The 25,840-nt window shown below is 33.8% G+C and overlaps 1 protein-coding gene across 1 annotated transcript in view; it reads right to left on the bottom strand.

The window, feature by feature from the left end:
- Nucleotides 1-13,089: 13,089 nt before the first annotated feature.
- Nucleotides 13,090-25,840, bottom strand: part of LOC114331502 (junctophilin-1) — a 55,133-nt gene continuing 42,382 nt past the window's right edge. The window contains exon 5 of the mRNA XM_050658966.1: nt 13,090-14,223. Coding sequence (XP_050514923.1) covers nt 13,090-14,223 — 1,134 coding nt within the window. The remainder of the gene's footprint in view (nt 14,224-25,840) is intronic.

Here is a 25,840-nt window from a genome sequence, read left to right on the forward strand (position 1 = left end):
AGTCGCGTGCGGAAAAGAATGACTTTCTGCACTTGTTAGGAAAATAACTATAGTGTCTAATTCCAGTGTACTTTGCTAATCGAGTCTATAAAGGAACAGGCCTACTACCTAAATATTGTGTGTTGATATCATATGACGTCCCTTGCTATGACGCGGATGACGTGCAAGGGCATTTATACTGTACGAACCATATGTAAACTAAACGTGCAACCATCCGATACGCACCTGAGGAACACTGACTTTAGCAGCAGCAACTGGCGCGGCTTGTTGTCCAGGGATAAACAAGCTCTCCGTCCTCTTAGGCTGATTAGGAGATGGCACGATGTCTTGACCCAATCCTCGCTTTCTCATAATAATATCTTCAAAAGGTGGAACAGGAGAAGTACTGTTTCCTGTCAGTTTGGTGTTATTGCCGGTCATCTTCGCAGCATTTCCAGTCATCACAGATCCGTTTTTGGCTGCAGGGGAGGGGTTAGTCATACTGGGTGGGGCTGGAGTACTACCTCGGGCTGTCGAAGGTGCTCGAAGTGTTCGATCAGGAGTTTCGGTGGTTCTGTTTGCCGGCGCTCGATCTACTGATGGTTGCCTTGAGCTCATTGTGTTACTTAATCTACCTGTTGCTCGAGAATACCTGAAACATAATAAATAAAATAATTATTTATGAACATATACGAGCCCCTTCCCATTTCAGTTGGCCCACCTTTGGAATTTGCAGTTTATGACGATTATCATAAACAGGTGATAATCAACATATTTTTATAAGTTCCCATATGAATTATTATTGCATTTTTTACTAATATTTATTGAAAATATTACCCTTATGGTTTTTTTATTTATTTCAAATAATAATAAAAGAAATCGCTAATTCGTGGCTTTTGATTCATTTACATCAACATACATTGATTTTTCCATAATTATCTTAAAATCAGAGTTAGGCTATGGAAAATGATATCAAAACAATTGTCAATTAATGTCAAATACATTTTGTGATATTATAAAGCCTATTGCCGTTTGTCGGGATAAAGTCATCGATGGGAATGAGTGAAGGTAAAGTTATGGATGAGAACATTTGTTCAATCATCAATAGTTTTGTTAATTCTCGAAAATCAATTCGAAAATCGCGAATATGTTTCAATTGTCACAGTATAGTGTAAGAAATAATAGTTAAGAGATACAAAGCCTCAGGTTTTATCATCACAAAACCTATAAATGTAGGAAAAAGTAAAATAAGCGAAGCAGATAGAAGGGGATTAAGACGCATTATAGTGAAAAACCGACGTGCAACTTATCTAGATTTAACTAGTTTTTGGAGTAATCTGGTTGGAACACACGTGTCTAGATCGACATGTCACTGAGGATCCACAAATTAAGATTTTCTACTTACAAAGTGATTGATAAAGCTAAAAAATCAATGCGAATTCTTTGTGAACATTTTAATTTGATCTCAGACTAACGAAAATCCAGTCTTAACATTACAATACAAGAAAAAGAAGTTAAAATGGTCAAAAGAGCATTGAAGTTGGACAAATTCACTAAGGGATACAATACAATGGAGTGATGAATCCAGATTTGAAGTTTGTGTTGGAGTCGAGTTGGATACAGTAGGAGTCGAGTTATACGCAGGAAAAGTAAAGCTCTTCAGCTTAATGTTTTAACAGAAAAGTCAAATTTCCTACGTTTATCATGGTCTCGGGCAGCGTGTCATCGAATAGTTTGGAAAAATTGCATTCTATCGATGGAATTTTAAATACGGCCAAATATTATTTGAAGGTTTTAAATAATTTCTTACCGATTGTGGAACAAAATCGTTTCGATAAGTTTAAATTAGCGAAATATTTTGTCTTCCAACGAGATGGCGTAGGTTGCCATACCTCAAAAAGAGTTTAAACTGGATTGGTGACCACGGTATCCTACTTCTGGAATACGTTTCTAACAGTTCCGACTTATCAACGAGAAAAACTTTTGCGCCTCCTTTTTAAGCGAAATAAAAAAAACATTGAGGAAACATCCTGCTAGATCCGTCAAAGAATTGAAGCAAAACTTGCAAAAAATATGGGATCCATTTACACCAGAGTGTTGTCAGAACTTTATAAAAACTATGCCTCGAAGAATTTTGAATCTAATTAAAGATAAAAAAGATGTTACTTAGTTGTAAACTTCCACATTTGTTTTGTTAAAATTAGATATTTTTTGCGTTTTTTTTAATTTGATATTATTCTGTTTAATTAATCGTTCTTATTAATTTAAAACATATTTTGTATCTATACTTCTGGAAATCCAAAAATTATCGATGAATTAAAACTTTCAAAGTTTAGGTATGCTGGACTTTTGTTTTTGTTTTACAAAATTGGATTTTCTTTTAAATCTACATTGGGCCAACTGATATGGGAAGGGGCTCGTAATGCCTAATCATCAGTTTGGGTGTAGAGAAAGTTACTCAACGATAGATCAGGTGCATACAATAACCGACATAGTAGAAAAATCTTTAGAAGAAAGAAAAGCCTGTTCTGCAATGTTTCTCGATGTAGCGCAGGCTTTTGACAAAGTGTGGCATGGCGGATTTTATCATAAAATGAGATGCTACTTCATCATCATCATTCTCTTCGCCTTATCCCTATGCGGGGTCGGCAGTCAGTATCCTCAGCTTGCTATGCAATAAGATCTGTCTCAATGGAACTCAATTTAGCATCTTCTAAAATAACATATTTTTCGTTGTTCGAGTCTCATCTTCGATATGGTCTTCCTTTTTGGGGTTCTAGTACAGCTGCTCAATTTTATGTTATTTTTAAATTGCAAAAAAGAGCAATAATATATCTGTTTGGCCTCAGAAGATCTACACATTGTAGAAGTTACTTCAGAGATCACGGAATTTTAACACTTCCATCTTTATATATTCTAGAAACGGTTTGTTTAATTCGTAAACACCTTCATGTCTTTCCAGCAAGGCCCAATCATTTTTACTCCACCAGAAATTCAATCTTTGACATTTATTTACCGATTCCATCCACTGAGTTAGTAAAGAAATCTATATTATATTCCGCAAAGAAACTGTACAACCATCTCCCGTTACAACTTAAATCTGTAACATCTTTCCCAAAGTTCCGTAAAATGGCAAAAGCCTATCTATCTAAAAGACCATACTATTCAATAGAAGAATTTCTTAATGAATAACTAAGAAAATTGGGTTTCATACGCAGTAGCATAAATTTGTCAGTTCCTTATGTATTTTATTATATTTGTTGTAAGTATGTTCAATTTGCAATTTATATAAATTTTGCAATAAATTTTTTTGTCTTGGCTTTTATATCTTATATTATACTGTATATATATTGACGATTTATATTATTTTAGTAAATTGTACTTGTTGTTATTTGTTATTGATATTATGTTTTCTTTTGACTGTATGTAAGCTTTGTCCATAAAATTGTAAAAATTTTCAGTGACAATAAAGCATATTTCTATTCTATTCTATTCGATTCTATTCTATCCCTAATTGCATTTCTCCACGCAATTCTATCTTGGGTCATATCAACGTTAATCCCCTTTACCAATATGTCCTGCCTTATCGTCTCCCCCCAGGTCTTCTTTTGTCTTCCTCTCCTACTAGTTCCAGGAATCTGCACTTCAGCTATTCTTCGTATTGGGTGATTAACGTCTCGACGTTCAACATGACCAAACCATCTTAACCTATGCTTTCTCATTTTGGCATCAGTTGGTGTCACGTCTAGACTTTCCCTAATATACTCATTTCTAATTTCCAACCCAATTTTTTCAACTACTAGAAACATACATATCTGGCAGATACTTCCGAGTTAAAAATGAGGAAGCATATACAGAATTAAGACAAGTTAAAGCTGGGGTTCCACAAGAAAGGGTCCTGAGACCAGTGCTATATCTGCTTTATACCAGCGATATCCTATCATTAGAACCTAACACAATTGCGACATTTGCAGACGACGCCTGCATTAAGCAGCCAGAAAAATACGAGGAAGCAGTAACTATGCTACAAAATTCTGTTAAACAAATTAACGTCTGGACCAAGTGATGGCTTGAATGAACCAAAATCTGTTCATATTAATTTTACTAACAGAAGAGAACAATATATTCCAGTCAGTATAAACAGAATCCAAATACCTTACGCAAGTATGTCAAAATATTTGGGTATGACATTGATTCAAAACTATGCTGGATAGCGCGAGAAAAAAAAAGGAAGAATTAGAAATTAAGTTCAGAAAGGTGTACTGCTTAATGGGAAAAAATTTGTTCTGTCTATTTACAAAATTTTTTTATTGTATAAGCAGGTCCTTAAACCGATATGGACATATGAGATGCAGTTATGGAGCTGTACAAAAAAGTAACTCCAAATTATACAATGATATCAGAATACTGTGCTAAAAAGCCTAGTCAGCCCTGGTAATTCAGAAACTGTGATCTTCTTCGAAACCTCCAAATAGATACGGTTAGCCAGACAATAAGTAAGTTTGCCAAGAGTCATGAACAAAGGCTCTCCAACCATGTGAATGTCGAAGCCATCAAACTCCTAGACAACTCTAACGCTAATCAAAAAAGAAGACTTAAGAGGAATTAAGAGATCGAAGCGGTTCGAGTTAGTGTAGTCCATGTGGTGAGATCGCTCCAGTCTGAAAAAAAATTCTGATTCGGTTTCTTTGTGGATTCTTATTCAAAAATGTCTCCTTTAAACAAATCAGAAGGGTGCCGGGCGGGATTTTTGGGCAGAAATTATTTAAACAATTTGTTTAAACAAATACAAAAGATGATGTTTTTTGCTCTGGAACATATATTTTTAGATTTTTTGGGCCAATCTAAACAAGAAAGTTATCTTATAATTTTTCTCAAAAATTGATAGTTTTGGAGTTCTAGGCGATTTAAAATCTGAAAAATGCGAAAACACGCATGTTCGAGGCTTAAAAACTCATATTCAAATTAGTATTTTTGAGGTTACCAGATACTTATAGCGAAGACTGAACATTCAGCTTCAAGGTTCTGAAGAGTGATCGCTTCTAACTTTAGTTTATACCGTTGCTTTTTAATTGTTAAATATGCGTGTTTATCCGATATTTTTGCCGGTGCGGCGCGCTCCATTTCAAAAATCTCCTATTTTTCCTATAGAAAAATATTTTTTCTAGATTCTTTGTGAACAATCTAATTTAATTTGATTCTAGATAAAATAAGTTTCTTGCCATTTTTCTCAAATGTTAATAGTTTTTAAGTTATAAGCGATTTAAAATCCGAAAAATGACAAAAATACTCATTTTCGGATTTTAAATCGCTTTTATTTTGTGATTATTAACTTTTGAGGAAAATGTCAAGAAACTTATTTTATTTAGAATGTCCCAAAGAATCTAGAAAAAATATTTTTCGAAGGAAAATAGGAGATTTTTGAAACGGAGCGCGCCACACCGGCAAAAAAATCGGGTAAACACGCATATTTAACAATTAAAAAACAACGGTATAAATTAAAGTTAGGCGCGATCGCTCTTCAGAATTTTGAATCTGATTATTTATTCTTCAATTTAATGTCTGGCAACCTCAAAAATACTAATTTGAATATGAGTTCTTAAGCCTCAAAAATGCGTATTTTCGCATTTTTCAGATTTTAAATCGCCTATAACTCAAAAACTATCAATTTCTGAGAAAATTTACAAGATACGTTTCTTGTTCAGAATGACCCTCAAAACTCAAAAATATATGTTCCGGAGCAGAAAAAAACGTTATCTTTTGTATTTGTTTAAAAAAATTTTTTAAACAATTTCTGCCCAAAAATTCCGCCCAGCACCTTTTAAATTTGTTTAAAGGGGACATTTTTGAATAGGAATCCACAAAGAAACCGAATCAGAAATTTTTCCAGACGGGAGCGGTCTTACCACATAGACTAGTGCGATAAGTGAAAAAGCAGAGCAAAGTGTGGCTAAATTATTGGTGTATTAAACATAGAGTAGTACGTGGTAGTATTAAAAGTATTAAACTAAGATAGAACTAACCTCCTTATTGATTGTAGTAATGATTGAATAGTAATAATCATAAGATTCCAAGATATTTACTACATAAAAAAATTGTCACTCCATGAATATCAACAATTGACAAGATTCATTCAATAAGACAGATCATCGAGAAGATATTAGAATTTAACATTGAAACTTATCACCTCTCTGGCAACATTAAGGTACCACAGTGTCAAGAGAACACTATTATACCTTCTTCTTCTTGTAGTGCTGTCTCCTTTAGTGGAGGTTAATGATTACACTGGCAAATCTGTCTCTGTCAAACTTAATTAAAAAAAAATGAAAAAAAGTCATTTTAAACAGTGTAAAATTATTTTGCAAAACATGTCGATTTTTTGCTTACTTATAAACAATTAGAATAACTTTTTAACCGTTACCCGTAGAAAAATTATTTCTTCATATTTAGATAGACAGAATTTTTATACATATATAGAAAGAAAAACTACGCTTTTTGGGCTGACGTAGCTAAGCGGTAGTATGCTTGGCTCGCGTGCCGGTGGTCCGGAGTTCAAATCCTACCGCCGGCAAGAACAACTAGACATTTCTAAAATGTTTATAGGCCCCAGGTCGACTCAGTCTAAATAAAATGAGTACCTTGGGTAAAACCAGGGGTAACAAAAAGGCGGTTGAAGCGTAGCACTGGCCCTGTTACCTTCCTTGTATACCGTAGGCCCTAGATATAGCAGACTACCCTGCTATACTCCCAAAGCCACGTGAGCGGTATAAGGCGGGAGACTATTATTATATATAGAAAGAAAAACAATTGTCCTAGGACAATTAGGGACGAAGTTAGCCCACCCCTTTTTTTAATTCACATGTTCTTGCAAAATAATTTTGCAATATTTAGAATTACTTTTTGTTATTTTTTTTAATTAAATTGATAGTATAAATGTTATTATTTCATAAACTGTCTTAAGTATTCTGCCGTCCTAAGCCAAAAGGACGCATCTCAAAATTTTTCGATTTTTATATTATGGTTCTTAAGGACACTAAATACAATGTTTAACCAATTTCCTAACTGAAAAAGACGCATTTTAACTCCAAAGTGCCTAAAAATTGGTAATAAAATTAGACGCATCTTAAAAAAAATACAAAATCCTACTCCGATTCGACGTATCTCAATTTCCCAAGCGAATATGACGGTTCTCAAAGATGCGCCTTTTTCGCTTAGGATTTTTGGTAATTTTAAGCACAGTGCGCATTTAGATGCGTCCAAATTAGTTATGTTTTTACATCGTAGTTTCTGTGTAATGAGTTAGTGGTGGTAAGAACACACGAGCACCTGTTATCGGCTGTTTATAACCTAACTTTTATGTGAATTGTTGTAATCGTTGTTTCAACAAATTTGTTTTATCGGAGTGATAAACTGTGAGACTAACTAAATACAGTGCCTATTATAAAGTTGTAACAAAAGACATATCGGCTACAAGACCCTTTCGACAGGTAAGTACTTATTTTTAATTTTGTTTATTCAGTTAGATCGGATTTTCATAATAGAGAGACATCGATAAAGTAAAAAGTTACTAATAACTAATAACGTTTTAAGGTATTTCTATAAAATTAGGGAGAATCATACTTTAAGCATACCTCAAAAGAGGCGGAACATATTATATTTTAAGGTTATGAATATATAATGAAGAGCTTATGCGCGGCCGTCTTTGTCTGAGCAGTCTTTGTCTTTGTTTATTCGTCTTTTTTACTATTTACGTTTAATAAGGTGTACATCTTTAAAGAATCCAGAAATAGTTTTTATTATTAAAAATACTTAAACCTAGGGCCACACAGGCAATAATTTACGGCGCCGTAAGAGCAGTAAGCGCTGTAAAAAGCATGGCCAGACGGGGATGTAAAATACGGAGCGTGTCGCGAGATGTAAATACAGGTTTTTGGTCGTTGGTGTGGCTAGATGAGCTACAAATTTCGTTCAGTACACTGCATACTAGGTATATTGGTGTTTATTTTTTGTTTCATGCACTACGCGACGGCTAATAAAATGAATTCGTCCATTCGTTTGCGACACAACCCGAAGATGCGCCCGTTCGATGTTGCTGCGCGATATTTTACAGCTCAGTCTGGCCATCTACTACTCTCACCATGGAACCCATTTTCGCGTTTGATTTTACGGCTCTTACGGCGCCGTAAATTATCGCGTGTCTGGCCTTATCCTTAGGCTAAGGCACTAACTCTGCCCTGTCCTTTCAGATTCAATGGACAGTACACAAGGATTTCGAGGAAAAAAACTGATCATGTTGGCGATGAACAAGGCAACTAAACAAGCATTCCAACCCAAGGAAAAAAATAAAAACCGAAAGGCTTCCGAAGATTTGGATTATTATCCGAGTGACCCTGATTCGGAGATTGATAGTAGTAGCGACACGGCAAGTGAGTGCAGTGGAGAACTTAATATTAATAACGACACTAATTTGAATAACGACATAAACTCTGGGAATTGTGTAACAGCAATTGCCCCTGCCACACACATCCAATCGGAAAGTCCAGTTCTTCTCGATATTTCTAGTTCTTTTGTGCCAGTTCACTTTGAGGCTCCTGAAGAAGCAGACTTATGCCCCCTTACGTCAGAAGTAGAAAATGTTGAGTTGGAAACAGTGAGTGAATTATGTGATCAAATCACGGAAGCAGCCGAGCCACAATTTATGCATGAACCTATTCAAGACGAGCCTGTTATGGATTCTGACGATTTTGTAGAACCCGGCGGAACTGAAGTAAATAATATCGCACCTGTTGTTCAATACACTAAAAAGGGAACGGTTCGAAAAAGAAAGAAGTTCGAATTATCAGTAAGTTCCAGAAAAAAAGCTAAGCATGAGTCACGAAAAAGCACAGCGTTAAAGAAGGTTGTGAAAAAGATTGTTTAAAAAAATGTCTGTTGAAGATATCAGAAGAGAGAAGAAAATTTTTGAACAATGAATTTTGGAAAATTTCAAATGATAAAGACAGAAAATCTTTTATTTTACATCATGTTTCATCGAAACCTGTGAAACAGAGAACTACTTCAATAGGTGATCTCGGTTACCAAAGAAATAATACTTATAACTATACGTTTAAAAATGAAAAAGGAACATCTGAAAATGTATGCAAGGTCTTTTTTTTGACAACTCTCGGCTTTAATAAACAAAGTGACAAATTTATCCGTACAGCATTGCGTAATGCTAATAATTCTGTAGTACCTGTGGCTGACTTAAGATGCACGAAGCAACCTCACAATAGAAAAGACGATGAAGTGATTCGTAATCATATTAATTCTCACAACCCAACTATCTCACATTATCGGAGAGAACATGCTCCCCAACGTCTTTACCTTCCGAGTGACCTTACTTTTGCGGCAATGCATCAGGATTTTCTAATTAAATATCCCAATATACAAATTTCTTATGAAAAGTACCGCGTAGTAGCTAAGAAAATGAATATTTCGTTAGCAAATCTTGGACACGAAGAATGTGAAAGTTGTGAAGAGTTTTCTCTACATGATAAAAGTCACACAAAAGATAATCTTGACGAAACCTGTGATAGTTGTAACAGTTGGAAAAAACATATAGACAGAGCAACAAAGTCGCGTGAAAATTACAGAGCTGATGGTAGTCAACCAGAAGAACCAGGTAAGATTATATACTGCGCAGATCTTGAAAAAGTTATTATGCTGCCAAGACTGGAAACATTTAAAACTGCAATTTTCACCAACAGATTAACAGTTTACAATGAGAGCTTTGTACCAATTGACAAAAAAAAGAATGACAAAACGTTTGCCGCTGTTTGGCATGACGCCTTGTTTAAACGCAGTAAAGATGAATTAATAAGTACATTTTACCAATTTTTCCTGGTGAAGAGAGACGCTGTCAAAATAACATTATGGCTTGATAATTGATCTGCGCAAAATAAGAATGGGTCATTCTTTTCATTTTTGCTCTTCATTGTTAATTCCCAAGAAATTAATGCTAATGAAATTATTATAAAATATTTCGAGCCCGGCCATACATTTATGGCCGCGGATTCGTTTCATCACAAAGTTGAACTATCAATGAAAAAGATGGGCAACAAACTATACGATTTTGCAGATTTTGTTCAAGCCGTAAAACAATCCGCACGGCAAACTGAAGTTCTGCCAATGGAGTTACAGCATTTTTTTCTTTGGGAGGATTACACCTCGCAATATAAACTTAGTAAAATTAACCCCCGGCCATATGTAAATGAAATAGTCCAGGTATCTGTCCAAAGGGGTTCCCATATGTTGACATACCAAAATGACTTCGATGGTCCAAAAATTGCACTTGATTTTCTTACTGCCAAAATTACAAAAAATAAAATACTGCCCCCCCCCCCCCCAAAAAAACAACAAAAAGTCCTAGGAATTTCATCTAAAAAAAAAAGAGTTAATAATAAAAAACCTCGGTGCAATAATGAAGAACAACAGGCTTCAGTTTTGGAAAGACCTTCCAGTTTCCCAAGACGATGACTCAAACTAAAATGCTAGTATTTTTTTGTAAGCTGATATGTTAAATTTATTCACTTTCAATAAACCTTTGTTTATAAAGTATGTAATAAAGGTGTCCATTTCTTTTGTAATATTAGCAAATATATAATAATAATATTAGCAAAATGCAATATCCTTCTTGACGTATCTGAAATTTGTACTAAAATCCTAAGCGGAATAGACGCATCTCATTTTTAACTAAAAATCACTTTCTAAACAAATAAAACTTCAAAGTTATTTATTACTCAAACACATTACTACAAATAACTAACAAAAAAAAATTCAAAAATTAAATAAATACGAGTGCTGTAATGAAAAACCGATAAATCGCAATAACTCGAAAACTTAAAATATTGAGATGCGCCTTTTTGGCTTAGGACGGCAGTATTATTGTAACCTCATAATTATCTGACTTATAGTGTTGCAAAAAAATGAATTTGGGATAATCAAATTAAATAACTTTTAAACTATTTGACCAATTGCTTCGAAATTTAGGGTATGATTAAAGTACCAGACGTTTCAGCATTCCGTGTAATAAGAAGGTTCTAAGTTAATTTTTACATAAGTTATGAATATTTATAAAAACTCAAAATTTATTATTTATTTTGCAATTTTCTAAGTAACCAATAAGGATAGACATATTCAGCGAACGCCATATTGAAGTTTTTTATGCGGTTTATGAGTTTCTTACTCTCAAATTTGTTTAAAATACTTAACATTTTGGTACTAGGGCGAAAAAGCGAAAATTTACCGTTTTTTGATATTTATTTGTTTATAACTATGTATATCATCAAAATAGGCTGCAGGAAAAATATAGGTTATTATTATAGATGTCCATACTATTCAAAATTGCTATTTTATTTTTTAATCAAAAGTTATTCGGGTTCAAAAATTGCAATTTTTCATTTTTTTTGAAAGTTCAACCGCATTTATCTCGATAACTATGCATCCTACGAAAGAACTTGTAAGAACATTTTTTGCTTAGAATGACCTAAACAATACAAAAAAATGTTTTGTTTTGCGATAAATCGCTGTTATCTAATTCCTCAAGTTCTTTGTTTATAAAAATCTTATCGACATCCGGATCAACTATTACCCAAAAAATTCGTGTTCTACGGGTCAAAATACATAAAAAAAACTTGGGTAAGTCCATCTGAATAAAGGAGGCCGTTGTACCCTCCTGGCGACAGGACTAATTGAGACCAAATTAAAATCAAATATAGGGATCCCCTCTACTGAAGATATGAATGTTCTCAATGAATGCATTATATCAAGCTCTCTGAGAAAACCAAAAGAACATTGTCCAGAAAAAAAGAACGAAGGGAAACTCAGTAGTAAAACCACAAACATAATGAAACAGACAAAAAAGATAAAAGAGGATACATATAAACACAAGTGACGACCAAATAAGGAAGATGAATCAAAAGTATAAAAAGCAATCACAAACGATACAGTTTATGTTGAAGATAATTTTAGAAAATTAAAACTCAAAAGAGTCAGATCATTAAATTAAAAATCAAACAGGGTGAAATAATAACCAATCGGACTGAACTTTTAATTTATGCTTACGAGAAAAGTCGATCCCATCTAAATGGAAATAGGCTGTAACGATTCTCCTACATTAAAATGGAGATAAAACTGATCTAGAAAACTATCGATCCATTAGTCTATTAAGCCACATGTACAAACTCTTCGCAAGCATCATAACAACGAAATTACATAAAAAAACTAGATTTATACCAAACCAGATAGCAAGCGACCCACATTTCGATCAAAGTTTGGTACGAACGAGCATCTACAACAACATCAACAACAAACCTTTGGTATTAGTGTTTATAGATTTCCGCAAAGCGTTTGGCTCAGTAGAACTAGATAGTGTAATTGAAACATTATTATTGTAATTATGTAAACATAATTATTCCGATTTGTATACAATATTTTTATAAAAATACGACAACCGTAATAAAGTTTATGTTACAAAATCCGACAAATAAGTATGTAAGAAGAACGGGAAAGGCTTGAAGAAAAATCGGTTTAAAAATAACTACCCCGAAAACAAAATACATAACGAACCTCATGCTTAGTAACAATTTAACAATTCAGAAAGATGATGTTGAACTTACTGATAAATACATAATATACTTGGACACGAAATTAGATTGGGCAAGGACGACCCAAGAGGTGAGGTATCATGGCGAATGGCACATAGATGGGTAGCATGAGGAGCTGATAAAAATGTATTTAAAGACGGCAACATACCGATTAATCTGAAATGGATAACCTTAGACCAGTGCGATCTGCCAGTAATGACCTATGGTGCGGAAACCCTGTCTCTAACAAAAGTCAGTGCTTCAAAACTAAGAATAGAACAAAAGAGAATCGAGTGTTCAACGATAGGAGTAACCATATAAGGGAATATCACAAACAAAGTTCTACGAAACAGAACCAACAGCATTGATGGGCTATCCATAATGTTCGAATGGAAATGAAGAATCTCAAAAGATATGCGTGAGCAGTAAAATGTAAATTATTGTTTTTTTCTTTTTTAATTGAAGCTTGTAATACTAATAAAGAAATTTACCTATCAACACTGGAGTCTCTACTAGGCGGCCTCTTGTAATGGTCAAAATGGTCTATTGAGGACTGCTGTCCGATATTTCCTAAGTATGGTCGATCTCCCGAAACTCTCCTCGACATCCTCCTTATAGCATTACCCTGCATAGAGTCTTCCGTGGGTATGGAGTTTCTCGGCGAAACGGTATTTTTGAAGCCAATCTCCTGGTTAGCTCCCTTGAAACCAATTTCAGTATTTGGTGATGATTTAAAGCCTATGTCGTGCGCTATATCAGCAGAATTATTGGGATGGAGTGGTCCATGGTCATTTACAAGTGTTTGGGAAGGATTACTGGCACTATTGTAAGGATTACTACTGGAAGGATTGTTATAGGGGTTATTCGTTTTGACATTAGGATCTAAGTACTGCGCTTGAGGGTATGGGTTGGAAGGTTGTTGTGAATAACTATTACTTTGGATTTGACTAGATTGGCTAGGATTCGTCCATCCCATTTTATATTGGGATTGGTTGGACATTTGCGTTGCTTTATTGGGTATTTGGTTAGGGATTTGGTTCGGAATTTGGTGAGGCATATTAGACATTTGGTTAATAGAGTTCATTGTAGGCTTCTTATCCATATCCATGCTCTGATTTTGCATTTGCATTTCCCTATATTTATTTTGTCTAGCTTTTAGCCTTTCTAAACCAGGTTGCTTGAAATCTGGCGCATACTGCTTAGCCACTCCTTCTGCAATATCAGAGTCTTCTCTAGCGTGAGCTGCAGCTATATCAGCTTGCTCAGCCTTTCCCCTAGCCGTGGCTGTTCGATTAATAGCTATATCAGATTTTTGTAATGCTATTTTTGAAGCTCGTTGGGCAGCGTTTACAGCAGCGTCTATCCTTTCCCTAAATTTAGCACTTCTCATTAAAAAAAGCTTTTTCTTTTGACTAGTTATTAAAACATTATTTTTGTATTTTCCTTCTTCTTTTTCGCCGTTACTGAAAGTAGTGACACCGTAGCCATACTTTTTATTGTTATACCATTCACCTTCGTATTTAAGACCATCTGATCGTTCGCTGATACCGTAACCAGACCTCTTATCGTTTTTCCATTCCCCCATGTATGTTTCTACCACACTTGGATCCATGGTTTCGTCCTGCAAACAAAATTAACATTTAGAAATGAGCCTTTATAATATGCATAGATAATTAAAAGTAAAAAATATTTTGTTGAGTTTAAAGAGATGTATTTTCCAAAACAATAATAATAAATTACAGAAGGTGTTTTAATCCTATTTTAAAGGTTTATTTTGGTCTAGAAATAGTATAAAAATAAAGTCACACAAAAATGAAAATAGAAGATGGTTTTGTAATGATACTAAAACTGTTTGCACTTTTGAAGATAAAGGGAATAACATAAATTTTTTATAGAGATAATGTGCAAATATTAATTAACCTGGCAACTATAGAAAATCTATCAGTAGTAATTATTACAAAGGTCCAACATAAAACCATCCATAAAGGTACCTGGTTAGCACCAAATAAAAAGTACTCAAACCAAATAGACCATGTGCTCATAAAACAATAACATAAAAAAATGATAAGAGGTTGCAAAAGGTATACGAATATAGGAGCAAAATGAATCGGCAGCCTGGGCCAAAAAAGGGAAAAACCTGGCACAACAGGCAGTATAAAGTTTAGCCTTACAAGAGTTGCAAGAAATAGAAAAGAGAAAAAAATACATAGAACAATTGATGAAACACAATTTTTCAAAAAATTAAAGAAGATATCGACGACATACGTGGCAACGAATCGGAGGAGATAATAAAAACGCATAGATACGAATATGCTTTATTAAGCAGCATGCCTAACAAAGTTAAAAATAAAACAGTGGTTTGATAACGGCTGCAAAGAAGCTATTCAACAAAGGGGAAAGCAAAAAAAAATTCTACACAGAGGAAAGGAAGAAGACAAAACAATATATAAACCAATTTAGAAAAAAGAACAGCAATAATAATATTAAAGAATAACAGGGAATAAAACACTTTTCAGCAAAAAAAAAAATAAAAAATAGGTATCTACTTATTGATGGGGAAGAGATGCTCTCAAGATGAAAAAATTAAACTATATAATTATAACTTATATCTTCACGCGACGCCGATAAAATGGAATAAACCCATAATAAGTTTACAAAATAGAGACAAGACAATTTTAGAAAATTATCGACCGATTTTCTAAAATTATGGAAGTATTGTAATCTACTTCTAAAAATTGTTTACCTAAATAATGGTTAAAATAATTCAAGACTGGAGACTTACAAGTTTTTCACATAAACCTGCTAACAACTTTGTTGATTATACATTTTCACAGAAGTTCTAAAATAATTAAACTTACAATGGAGTAAAACGCTGAAGTAAACATTTTGAGGCTCTTTTGTGGCGCGTTTTACTTCAAATTTAGCAAATATTATGGAAAAAAACCTTTCAAAATAAAACTAGAATTTTATTTCCCATCAAAATAAAAATACATTTTCGCGCCACGTAATAAGTCTATAAAGATCTGATGCACGTCCTGACTATATTCCCAATACTTTTAAAGCATTTGTCTTATTGTAAATATTTGATCAATAGTCGATCTGCCAGGCCTGAAACCACACTGGTAGTCACCAACTATTTCTTCGGCGTATGGTACTAATCTTTTTAATAATATCGAAGCCAATATTTAATACGTAGTGTCGATTATAGTCTAAGAGCTGGGAGCGGATTTTGTGCGTGATAAGTAATATGGAAAAACTATACGGGGATATGTTGAATTAGTTGTGTACATGACTTTCACCAACGGCCGGAAACCAGAGTTGGGGCCGAGGGTAGTTATAAGGGGTCAAAGTCGCGGTTTTTATTATTTTTTATTATGACGCTCATGATCGAGATAGTTCACCAAAATTTGGAAATAAGTAGGTCATGACGTACCTAAGTAAAATCTCTAGGGGCTCAACGCTGCGTGGCCAACAAAGGGGTGGGGGTAGGGGTGAATATAAAAAATATAAGGGGTTTTTTGCGACGTTCGTGATTGAGATAGTGCACCAAAATTTGAGTATAAGTAGAACATGATATAAATAATTAAAATCCCCAGAGTCGGAAACCAGAGTGGGGAAGGAAGGTAGTTATAAGGGGTCAAAGTTCCGTTTTTTATTATTTTTTTTTGTGACGCTCATGATCGAGATAGCGCGCCAAAATTTTTGAATAAGTAGGTCATGACGTAACTAAGTAAAATCTCCAGGAGTGGAACGCTGCGTGGCCGACAAAGGGGTGGGGCGGGGGTGAATATAAAAAAAATGTAAGGGGTTTTTTGCGACGTTCGTGATTGAGATAGTGCACCAAAATTTGGGAATAAGTAGACCATGACATAACTAAGTAATATCCCCAGAGGCGGAAACCAGAGTGGCGGACGAGGGTAGTTATAAGGGGTAAAAGTCGCGGTTTTTATTATTTTTTTTGTGGTGCTCATGATGGAGATAGTGCACCAAAATTTGGGAGTAAGTAGGTTATGACGTAACTAAGTAAAATCCTCAGGGGCGGAACGCTGCTTGGGGTACAAAGGGGTGGTAGGCAGGGGTGAGTATAAAAATATATGGGTTTTTTTTGCCGTTCGTGATCGAGATAGTGCACCAAAATTTGGGAATAAGTAGATCATGACATTACTAAGTAAAATCTCCAGAGGCGGAACGCTGCGTGGGGGACAAATGTTGTGCCGGGTCACAAAAAAAATAATACACACTGCGACTTTCACCCCTTAAAACTACCCTCATCCCCAACTCTGGTTTCCGGCTCTGGAGATTTTACTTAGCTAAGTCATGGTCTACTTATTCCCAAATTTTGGTGCACTATCTCAATCTGGCACGTCGCAGAAAACCCTTTATATTTTTTATATTCACACCTACCCCCAACCCTTTATCGGCCACGCAGCGTTCCACCCCTGAAGATTGTACTTAGGTACCTCATGACCTACTTATTCCCAAATTTTGGTGCACTATCTCGATCATGAGCTTCACAAAAATAATAATAAAAACGGCGATTTTGACCCCTTATAACTACCCTCATACCCAACTCTGGTTTCCGGCTCTGAGGATTTTACTTAGTTATGTCATGGTCTACTTATTCCCAAATTTTGGTGCACTCTCTCAATCACGAACGTCGCAAAAAAACCCCTTATATTTTTTGTATTCACCCCTGCCCCACCCCTTTGGCGGCCACGCAGCGTGCCACCCCTGGAGATTTTACTTAGTTACGTCATGACCTACTTATTCCCAAATTTTGGTGCACCATCTCGATTATCATCATAAATGCACCATCTCGATCATGAGCGTCATAAAAAAAATAATAAAATCCGCGACTTTGACCCCTTATAACTACCCTCGGCCCCAACTCTGGTTTCCGGTCGTTGGTGAAAGTCATGTAGACAACTAATTCAAAATATCCCCGTATAGTTTTTCCATATTACTTATCACGCATAAAATCCGCTTCTATCTCTCCGACTATTAGTGAGATTCCTTTGTAATTCATGCATGATTCCTTTTTTCTTTCTTGCGTATGGGTACAATAATACTACCACACCATTCTTTCGGCATTATTTCTTGTTGCCAGGCCTTTTGTATTAATTTATGGATTTTACTTATGAGTTCATGACTCGTCATGGACTGTTTTAATTAGCTCGGCATCAATATTGTCCAGACCAGGGGATTTATCGTTTTTAAGCGTTTTTATGGCATGCGTAATTTCTTCCATGCTTGGTAGGGGTATTTCTAATTCGGCCGTTTGATACTCATGTTTTCCGTTGTTTCCACCATTTTCATTGTTTTCATCAGTGAAATTTTTTTTTTTTTTTTAACTAAGTTAATGGCACTGGCGTAGCCAAAAGGCCAGTCATGTTTTCTTATAGTTTTATCAACCATTGCTTACTTATACTTACATTTATATACGTGGTACATTGAGTAACAAAATTTGTGTACAATACAATATTGGTATGTTAGTAAATGCCTAATGATTTTGTTTGCTTATTTTTATTATTTTTTTTATGTATTTTTTTTGTTTTTTTTTTGGTTTTTTTTTAATTTTTTTATTTCTCTTCGTTTTATTAGGATTTATGTATTTTTTTATTGTTTTGTTTTTTTATATTATTATTATTATTTTTTTATTTTTTTGTACATATTTTATTTTGTTGTTTGTCTTTTTTATTTATTTTTTAAATTATTTTTTCGGTTTAGGCTTACAATGTAAAAATTTTTTTTGTCTGTCGCAATACTGCTTACAATGTAATGTTATAGTCTGTTCGCTAAACTCAGACGCAACTTTCTAGATATTTTAGTCGGTAATTTTCCTAATTTTAGTAAAATTGGCAAAAAATAATTACTAAATAGTTAATAATCACTAAATAGTTAGTAATTTTGCCAATTTTTGTAAAATTGGCAAAAAACAAAAAATTTATCAACTAAAATATCTAGCCAGTTGCGTCTGAGTTTAGCGAACCGACTATAGTAGATTTTACATACTGATATATAATATTATAAATACTATTATCCTCTAATGTCAATAGATTTGAAACATTTATTGGAAATTTCATATTGTAAGATATTAAATTTTGATAAAGCTTGTCAATTTCTAATTTTTTTAAAGGACATTCTAAAATAATATGTTGTAAATCGGCAATTTCATCACAAAGACATTTATTATTATCTAACAAACCTATTTTACATTTATACACGGGAAATAAGGCATGATTACAGCGCATTCGACTTATAATCCGAATAATTGAACGATTACATATATTCTCAAACCATGGTTTGTCCCTTATTTTTGGTTGTATATTCTTAAAAAACTGTCCCTTCTCTCGTAATTCATATTTTAGCTGCCAATTTTCCTTTAGTTCCTTTCGAAAAATTGGAATAAAGTCAGACTCTGGTATTTTTGATCCGAGTATTCTTCCATTTTTCGCACCATTTTTTGCTAAAGAATCCACTTCTTCATTTTCTTCTATGCCTGAATGGGCTTTGATCCATGAAATATAAATTTGTTTTCCCATACTTAATACATTGTGATACAATTCCAAAATATCAAGAAGTATATAATTTAAATTAGGATTTAAACAAAGGTTTTTAAGTTTTTCTACAGAACTTTTAGAGTCTGTGAATATAACAAATTTATCATCTTCTTGTTCTAAACACATACTAATTGCTAGTTTTATGGCGATAAGCTCTGCACTGAATATTGACAACATTTCTGGTAGTTTGTATATTAACTTAATATTTTTAGAAGGGTAATAAACGGCACAACCAACTCCATGTTCCGATTTCGATCCATCAGTATAAATTTTTCCATACTCCTTCCACTTAACTGTACATTCCCGATAATGTTTTTTTTTGTATAATATCACTGTTTTGACACAAGTATCTAACATTAATATGAGTCTTTACTGGATATAGAAACATTTCATAGGGATAATTCCATAAAGGGATACCATTGGATTGATAAAGTTGTTCATATCTGTGTACATTGGTAATAAAACTTTCAACTAATAACGGTGTTTTTTTCTTCTCCCAATATTTAGATGTCAAAACCATACTGGCTAAACTGGATATTTTAGCCAACACCTTAGATTTCTGAGAACTTAATTTTAATACGAATTTGTCAGACAAAAATCTTCTACGCAGGTTCAGTGGTGGTTCACATGTTTCAGCTTCCATGACGTCTATAGGCGTACTTCCCAAGTATCCAATACTGAGCCGAAGACATTTGTTTTTTATTTGATCTATTTTTTTAAGATTTGATTCCGCTGCTGAATGGTAAAATAAAGAACCATAATCTAAAATAGATCTGACAAGTGTTTTATAAAACAGTAACATTATTTTTGGATCCCCTCCCCAGGAGGAATGACTGAAAGTTTTTAATAAATTTACACTATTTTCTGTTCTTTTGATTACATAATTTATGTGTTCTTTCCAATTTAATTTACAATCTAAAATTACTCCTAAAAATTTAGTAGAAGATTTGTAAGGAAATACATATTTTGATAACTTTATTTGAGAAGGACAGCTAAATCTTTTTCTTGTAAAAGTAACTAATACTGATTTTTCTTCGGAAATTGATAAGCCATTATTGAAAGTCCAATTGTCTAAATTTTTTACTGCATAATTAAGTTGCTTATGGCCTATCTCAATGGATTTGTGACGAGTGTAAATAACAATATCATCGGCATATTGCAAAATAGATACATTTTGTGGGATGTCAACAATTAAATCACTTGAGTAAATTAAATATAATATAGGACTTAATATACCACCTTGTGGCAGCCCCATAGATGTTTGTCTGCATTCAGAGAATGAGTTATTTTCTCTGAAAAATAGATTTCTGTTGTTGTATAGAATATATACGTGTTTAGCTAGACTTTGAGGAATTCCCATTTGACACATTTTTAAATATAATATATCTAATTTTACGTTGTCATATGCCCCTTTTATGTCTAAAAATAAAGCTGATGTTGACTGGTCATTGGAAAGTGATAGTTGAATATCTGTAACAATATTGGCCAGGTTTTCATATGCCGATTTTTTTTTCGAAACCCAAATTGAGAACTCTGAATAAGGTTATTAGATTCTAAAAAAAATTCTAGTCGTGATTTTATCATTCTTTCATATGTTTTTAAAACACATGATGATAAAGAAATGGCCCTATATGACGATGCTTGATTTTTTGGTTTTCCTGGCTTAAGTATGGGAACTAAAATATAGTTTTTCCATTGTGAAGGTATGTCGATTTTATTTAACCAAATATCGTTTAGTAGATTTAGAAGCAAAATTTTTCCTGGTTTAGAAAGATTAAACAACATAGAATAATGCATATTATCAAAACCTGGGGCTGTATTGGCAGACTTTTTAAATGCCGTATCTAATTCTTGTTTTGAAAACTGATTGGTGAGATAATTGACACTACTATGGTGTTCTGTCACCCCTGGACAGTCAAGAAAGATTGGATCAGGTGATACATATGGAGGAGTTAAAATGTTATGAAATTCCGCTCGCCATTCTTCTTGATCTGATTGAGTTTGATTAGAGATTTTGCGATTTTTAAAGTTATTTACCTTTTTCCATATAGTCTTAAGGGGTACTGATCTATTGAGAGATTTACAATAATTTATCCAGCTATCTTTTTTAGTTTGCTTAAAAGTTTTTTTTGCCATAGCTTCAGTTCTTTTATATTCTAACAAATTATCTAATGTGGGATTATTCATATATTTATGAAAACTATTTTTTCGTTTCTGTACTAAATACTGGCATTTTTCATTCCACCATTGTTTATTTTTATTTGAACATTGATTGGATTTAAATTTAGGTATAGAAAGGTTTGCTGTGGTTTCTACAATTTGTATAAAAGAATTGTAATCACCAACTTCTGTTTTACTAAACTGTTCATGGGACTCCATATAATATAGATCCCAGTTAGCCTTTTTAATATTCCATTTTCTACAAGATAATGATTTATTAATTTTGGGAGACATATATATTTGTGTAATGCATGGAATATGATCAGACCCGTAAAGATCCTTTAATGTTTGCCAATGTAGTAAATGTTTTATACAAGGAGAACAAATTGTCAAATCGATAGCTGACTGAGTTTGTAAATAATTTCCTATAAATGTAGCTGTTCCATCGTTTAGATAGACAAGATTATTTCGATCTAGGGCTTTCATAAGTGTTATGCCGTAGCAGTCTGTGTTTGGCCCACCCCAAGCAATATTATGCGAATTAAAATCTCCTGTAAAGATTACAGGTGGCTTAAAAGAACTGAAGAATTTATCCCAAATATGCAAAGAAATTTTAGTTTTTGGTGGAACGTATAGCGATACAATAGTAATATTTTTTTTATCATTACATTTTACAATAATGGATGTTTGATTACAATTAGGTAGGAGAACAGAGATCGGTAGTTCCGTATACAAAAGTTTCGACTTAATAAGGATGGCCGTTCCACCACCACTGCGGTCTAAACGGTCATCCCTCACAATATTGTAGCCTGGAAGATTAAAATATTTATTGGATGTAAATCTAGTTTCTGACAAGCAAGCTATATCAATGTTTTTCTCAGTTAACAAATATTGTAAGTTTTCTTTATTTGAATTTGCCGATTTAAGATTCCATTGAAAAAAAAGAGTTATCTAATCCATGTTCAAAAAGGTTATTTAAACTAGCTTTAATAATATTTGTAATTTCGTTTTCCTGTATATCGAATTTATTTTTGCTCTTTATTATATTTATGGTTGATAAAACTATCTGAAAAATTAAGTTTGAAATTTCATTACCTTCGTTTTCTGAATTATTTTCTTTTTGGATATTGGAAAGATATTGTTCCGTGCTCAAAATTCCTCCTTTTTTAAACGGAAGGTTAACTGAACTAACAATGGACTGGTGCTCTGACAATGTAGGATCGGGAGATAAAGGATACGATCTTTTACTTTTTTTTGGAAAGCTGTTTAATTGTGCTTGAGAATATGAATGTGGATTTGATCGTTGAGAAATGGGTCGCGTATTGGACTGGTACGATAATGGTGGAAATGACTTGGATGATGTAGACGGTACATGAACATTAACTGAATTTAATAATGAATTTTGTTCTAGATTAGAATTAACTATTTTATTATCAATTATGGTTGTAGTTAAATGCTTAGATACTATATCAGCGTAACTTTTTTTAGGAACACTACTATTGGCATCCTTGAAGGAACAATTTGACTGTGACATAATTTGTTTAATTTTTTCTTGTCTATTGTATTCTGGGCATCTACTAAAATCGTTTGTAAAATGGTTTCCATTGCAAGAAAGACACTTTACTGTAACTTCTTCTGATGAGCAGGTTACTGTGTCATGATTCTGAGAGCATTTCAAGCATCTTATTTTAGAACGACATTGCTTACCAATATGTCCGTAACGATAACAATTATTACACATTACAACCCTTTGTTTATAAACTTCTACTTCGTAAAGAACCTTATTTATTTCTACATACTTAGGTAGAGTTTGACTTTTGAAAGAAACCAAAATGGTACTTGTGGGTATTAATTCTATTTCGTTATTTGAATTTTTTATTTTTCGATTCATTCTTTTAACAAATTCAACTTCAAATTTACGATGAAAATCATAGGCCCTAATTTTATTTTTCAAATAATCAACTGGTAAATCTTTATCAATGTGTCTAATAATTCCCAAACAAAATATTAAAAATTTAGGAATGTATGCAGACAAATTTTTATTTTTTAAAATGTGTGATTTTATTAATATATTAGCACTTAAATAATCTTTCAACAATACCCGAATACGATTTTTCCCTATAGACTGTATTTGTTTTATTTTATTATCTAATTGCGGATATGATGTTAATATTATTTCTCCAATTTTTATTGCATTTAACTGCCCTGTATAATTATCCGTATTGTTTTCAATATAAATTTGAAAAGGAGCCGTGTCCGTAGACTGATAAAAGAATGTAGTTTTATCTTTTTTATCGTTATCATTGGAAACCGATAAACTCGGTGTTGGATTTAAACTAGAATCTACAAACTTTTCTTTCGATACAAACTGATTTTTATTGTTTTGTTCATTTACATGTTTATTTATTAAAGGAGAATCTATAACTAAATTTAAATTATTTGAACCACTTATCTGATTTGCAGGATCTATATTTTCTCCAGGATCTGGATGAGGAGGGGGTTTCCCCTCACTATCCACCTCCATATAAATGCACTAGGAACTCACAATATCCTTATAACTCTAACTATATTTATTAAATAATAATTAATATTACTACTACACTATTAATAATTGTTCTATACTTTAACGATGTTCTCACCTACGCTGTTGAAGTACGACTGTGTCAGTGAAATTTTGGATATTCAGGAGCTGTTTAAAATATTCAACCCATCTTTCTATTATTTTGTTTTCGGCAGCCAGCATTTCTCCATTTTTATCTCTGACGAAGTTGGGTGTCCTTATATACGAGCCTCACTTATGTTGTCTTAGGCTACGGCTCCACGGGCTGGAAATTGACGCTAGCAGTAGCCGCAAAACGAACTTAAGGTTCCACGGAACGGAATAGGAATAGCCGAACTGAACCGACTACGCACAAGTCCTGTAGTCGGTACAGTTCGGCTCTTCCTATTCCGTTCTGCGGAACCTTAAGTTCGTTTTGTGGCTACTGCTAGCGTCAATTTCCAGCCCGTGGAGCCGTAGCCTTACCTCTGTAGAAATATAGTAAAGTCACTCTCTCAAATATTGGTGTTAGTAACATATTCGGCATGGAAGACAACCGTTGGACGAAGCGAATTGTTGAATAAAGATTAAGAACAAATCAGAAAAGTAGAGGCAGACCTCAAACCAGATGGTATCACCATGATGATTTCAAGCGATAGACTGGTCATGATTGCATGCAGAAAAACAACGAACAGAAATTAATGGACACACCTACGGGAGGTTTACATCCGACGGTTAATGGAACCTTTGGATGATAGTGAGGATGATAAACACATTTGGCAACCTTAGGTGATACGATTACTCCGACTCCTCCTTATTCAATTATTCTTCTTCTTCTTCTTCTTCTTCTTCTTCTTCCTTCTTGTATGTAGGCTTTAAAGCCTGTTTCTTCTTCAATATTAGTCTCCTAAATTGTTTAAGTTATCGCACCATCTTTTTCTTGGTCTGCCAATGCTTCTTCGTCCATTTGGTGACTTATCTCGTGCTATTCGTACTATCCTATCCTCTGCCATTCTACTAATGTGTTCGTTCCACTCCGGTTTCCGTTTTGTCACCTATCCATTTATGTCTTCTACATTGCATTATCTTCTTATGTTTTCGCTTCTCCCCCTATCCAACAGACTTTTCCCTGATATTCGTCGGAGTATTTTCATCTCTGTTGTTTCTAGTAGTCGTTTCGTTTTAGATGTGTCAGGTCTTGTCTCCGCCGTATATGTCAATATAGGTTTAATTGCTGCTTTATAGATTCTTGCTTTTGTGTCTTGTCTTAGGTATTTGTTCTTCCAGATTGTGTCATTAAGAGATCCCGCCGCTTTAATTGCTTTTAAGCTTTGTTGTCGTACTTCCTCTTCATCATCTCCGTAACTGGTTATATCTATTCCCAGATATCTAAACCTTGCTTCCTGCTTTATTATTTTTCCATCAATTTCGATTTTACATCGTAGTGGGTATTTAGATGTTGTCATACATTTGGTTTTTTCTGCTGATATTATCATATTGTATTTCTTTTCTGTTGTATTGAAGATGTGTGTTAATCTTTGGGGATCGTTTTATGTCTCGGCGATTATTGCGGCGTCGTCTGCATAACATAATATTTTGATTTCTTTATTCCCCATTATGTAACCATGACCCTTACTTACTGCTTCTATTATTTTGTCCATTATTATATTAAAGAGCAGTGGGCTTAATGAGTCACCTTGTCTGACTCCGCTTTGTACTGGTATAAACTGGGTTAGTTTTCCATTTATCTTTGCCTGTATTCGATTGTGAAAACAGATGTTTTCGATGATTTGTATAATATTGATTGGTATGTTTCTTCTATACAGTAAATATAAGACGTCTTCGACTTGGATGTGATCGAAAGCCTTTGTCAGGTCTATAAATCATAAATATGCTGGTTTATTGTACTCAATGGAATTTTCTGTGATTTGTCTCAGTACAAATACGGCGTCTACGCAGGATCTTCCGGATCTGAATCC

Source organism: Diabrotica virgifera, chromosome 8 (assembly GCF_917563875.1).
Source record: "Diabrotica virgifera virgifera chromosome 8, PGI_DIABVI_V3a".
Taxonomy (NCBI): domain Eukaryota; kingdom Metazoa; phylum Arthropoda; class Insecta; order Coleoptera; family Chrysomelidae; genus Diabrotica; species Diabrotica virgifera.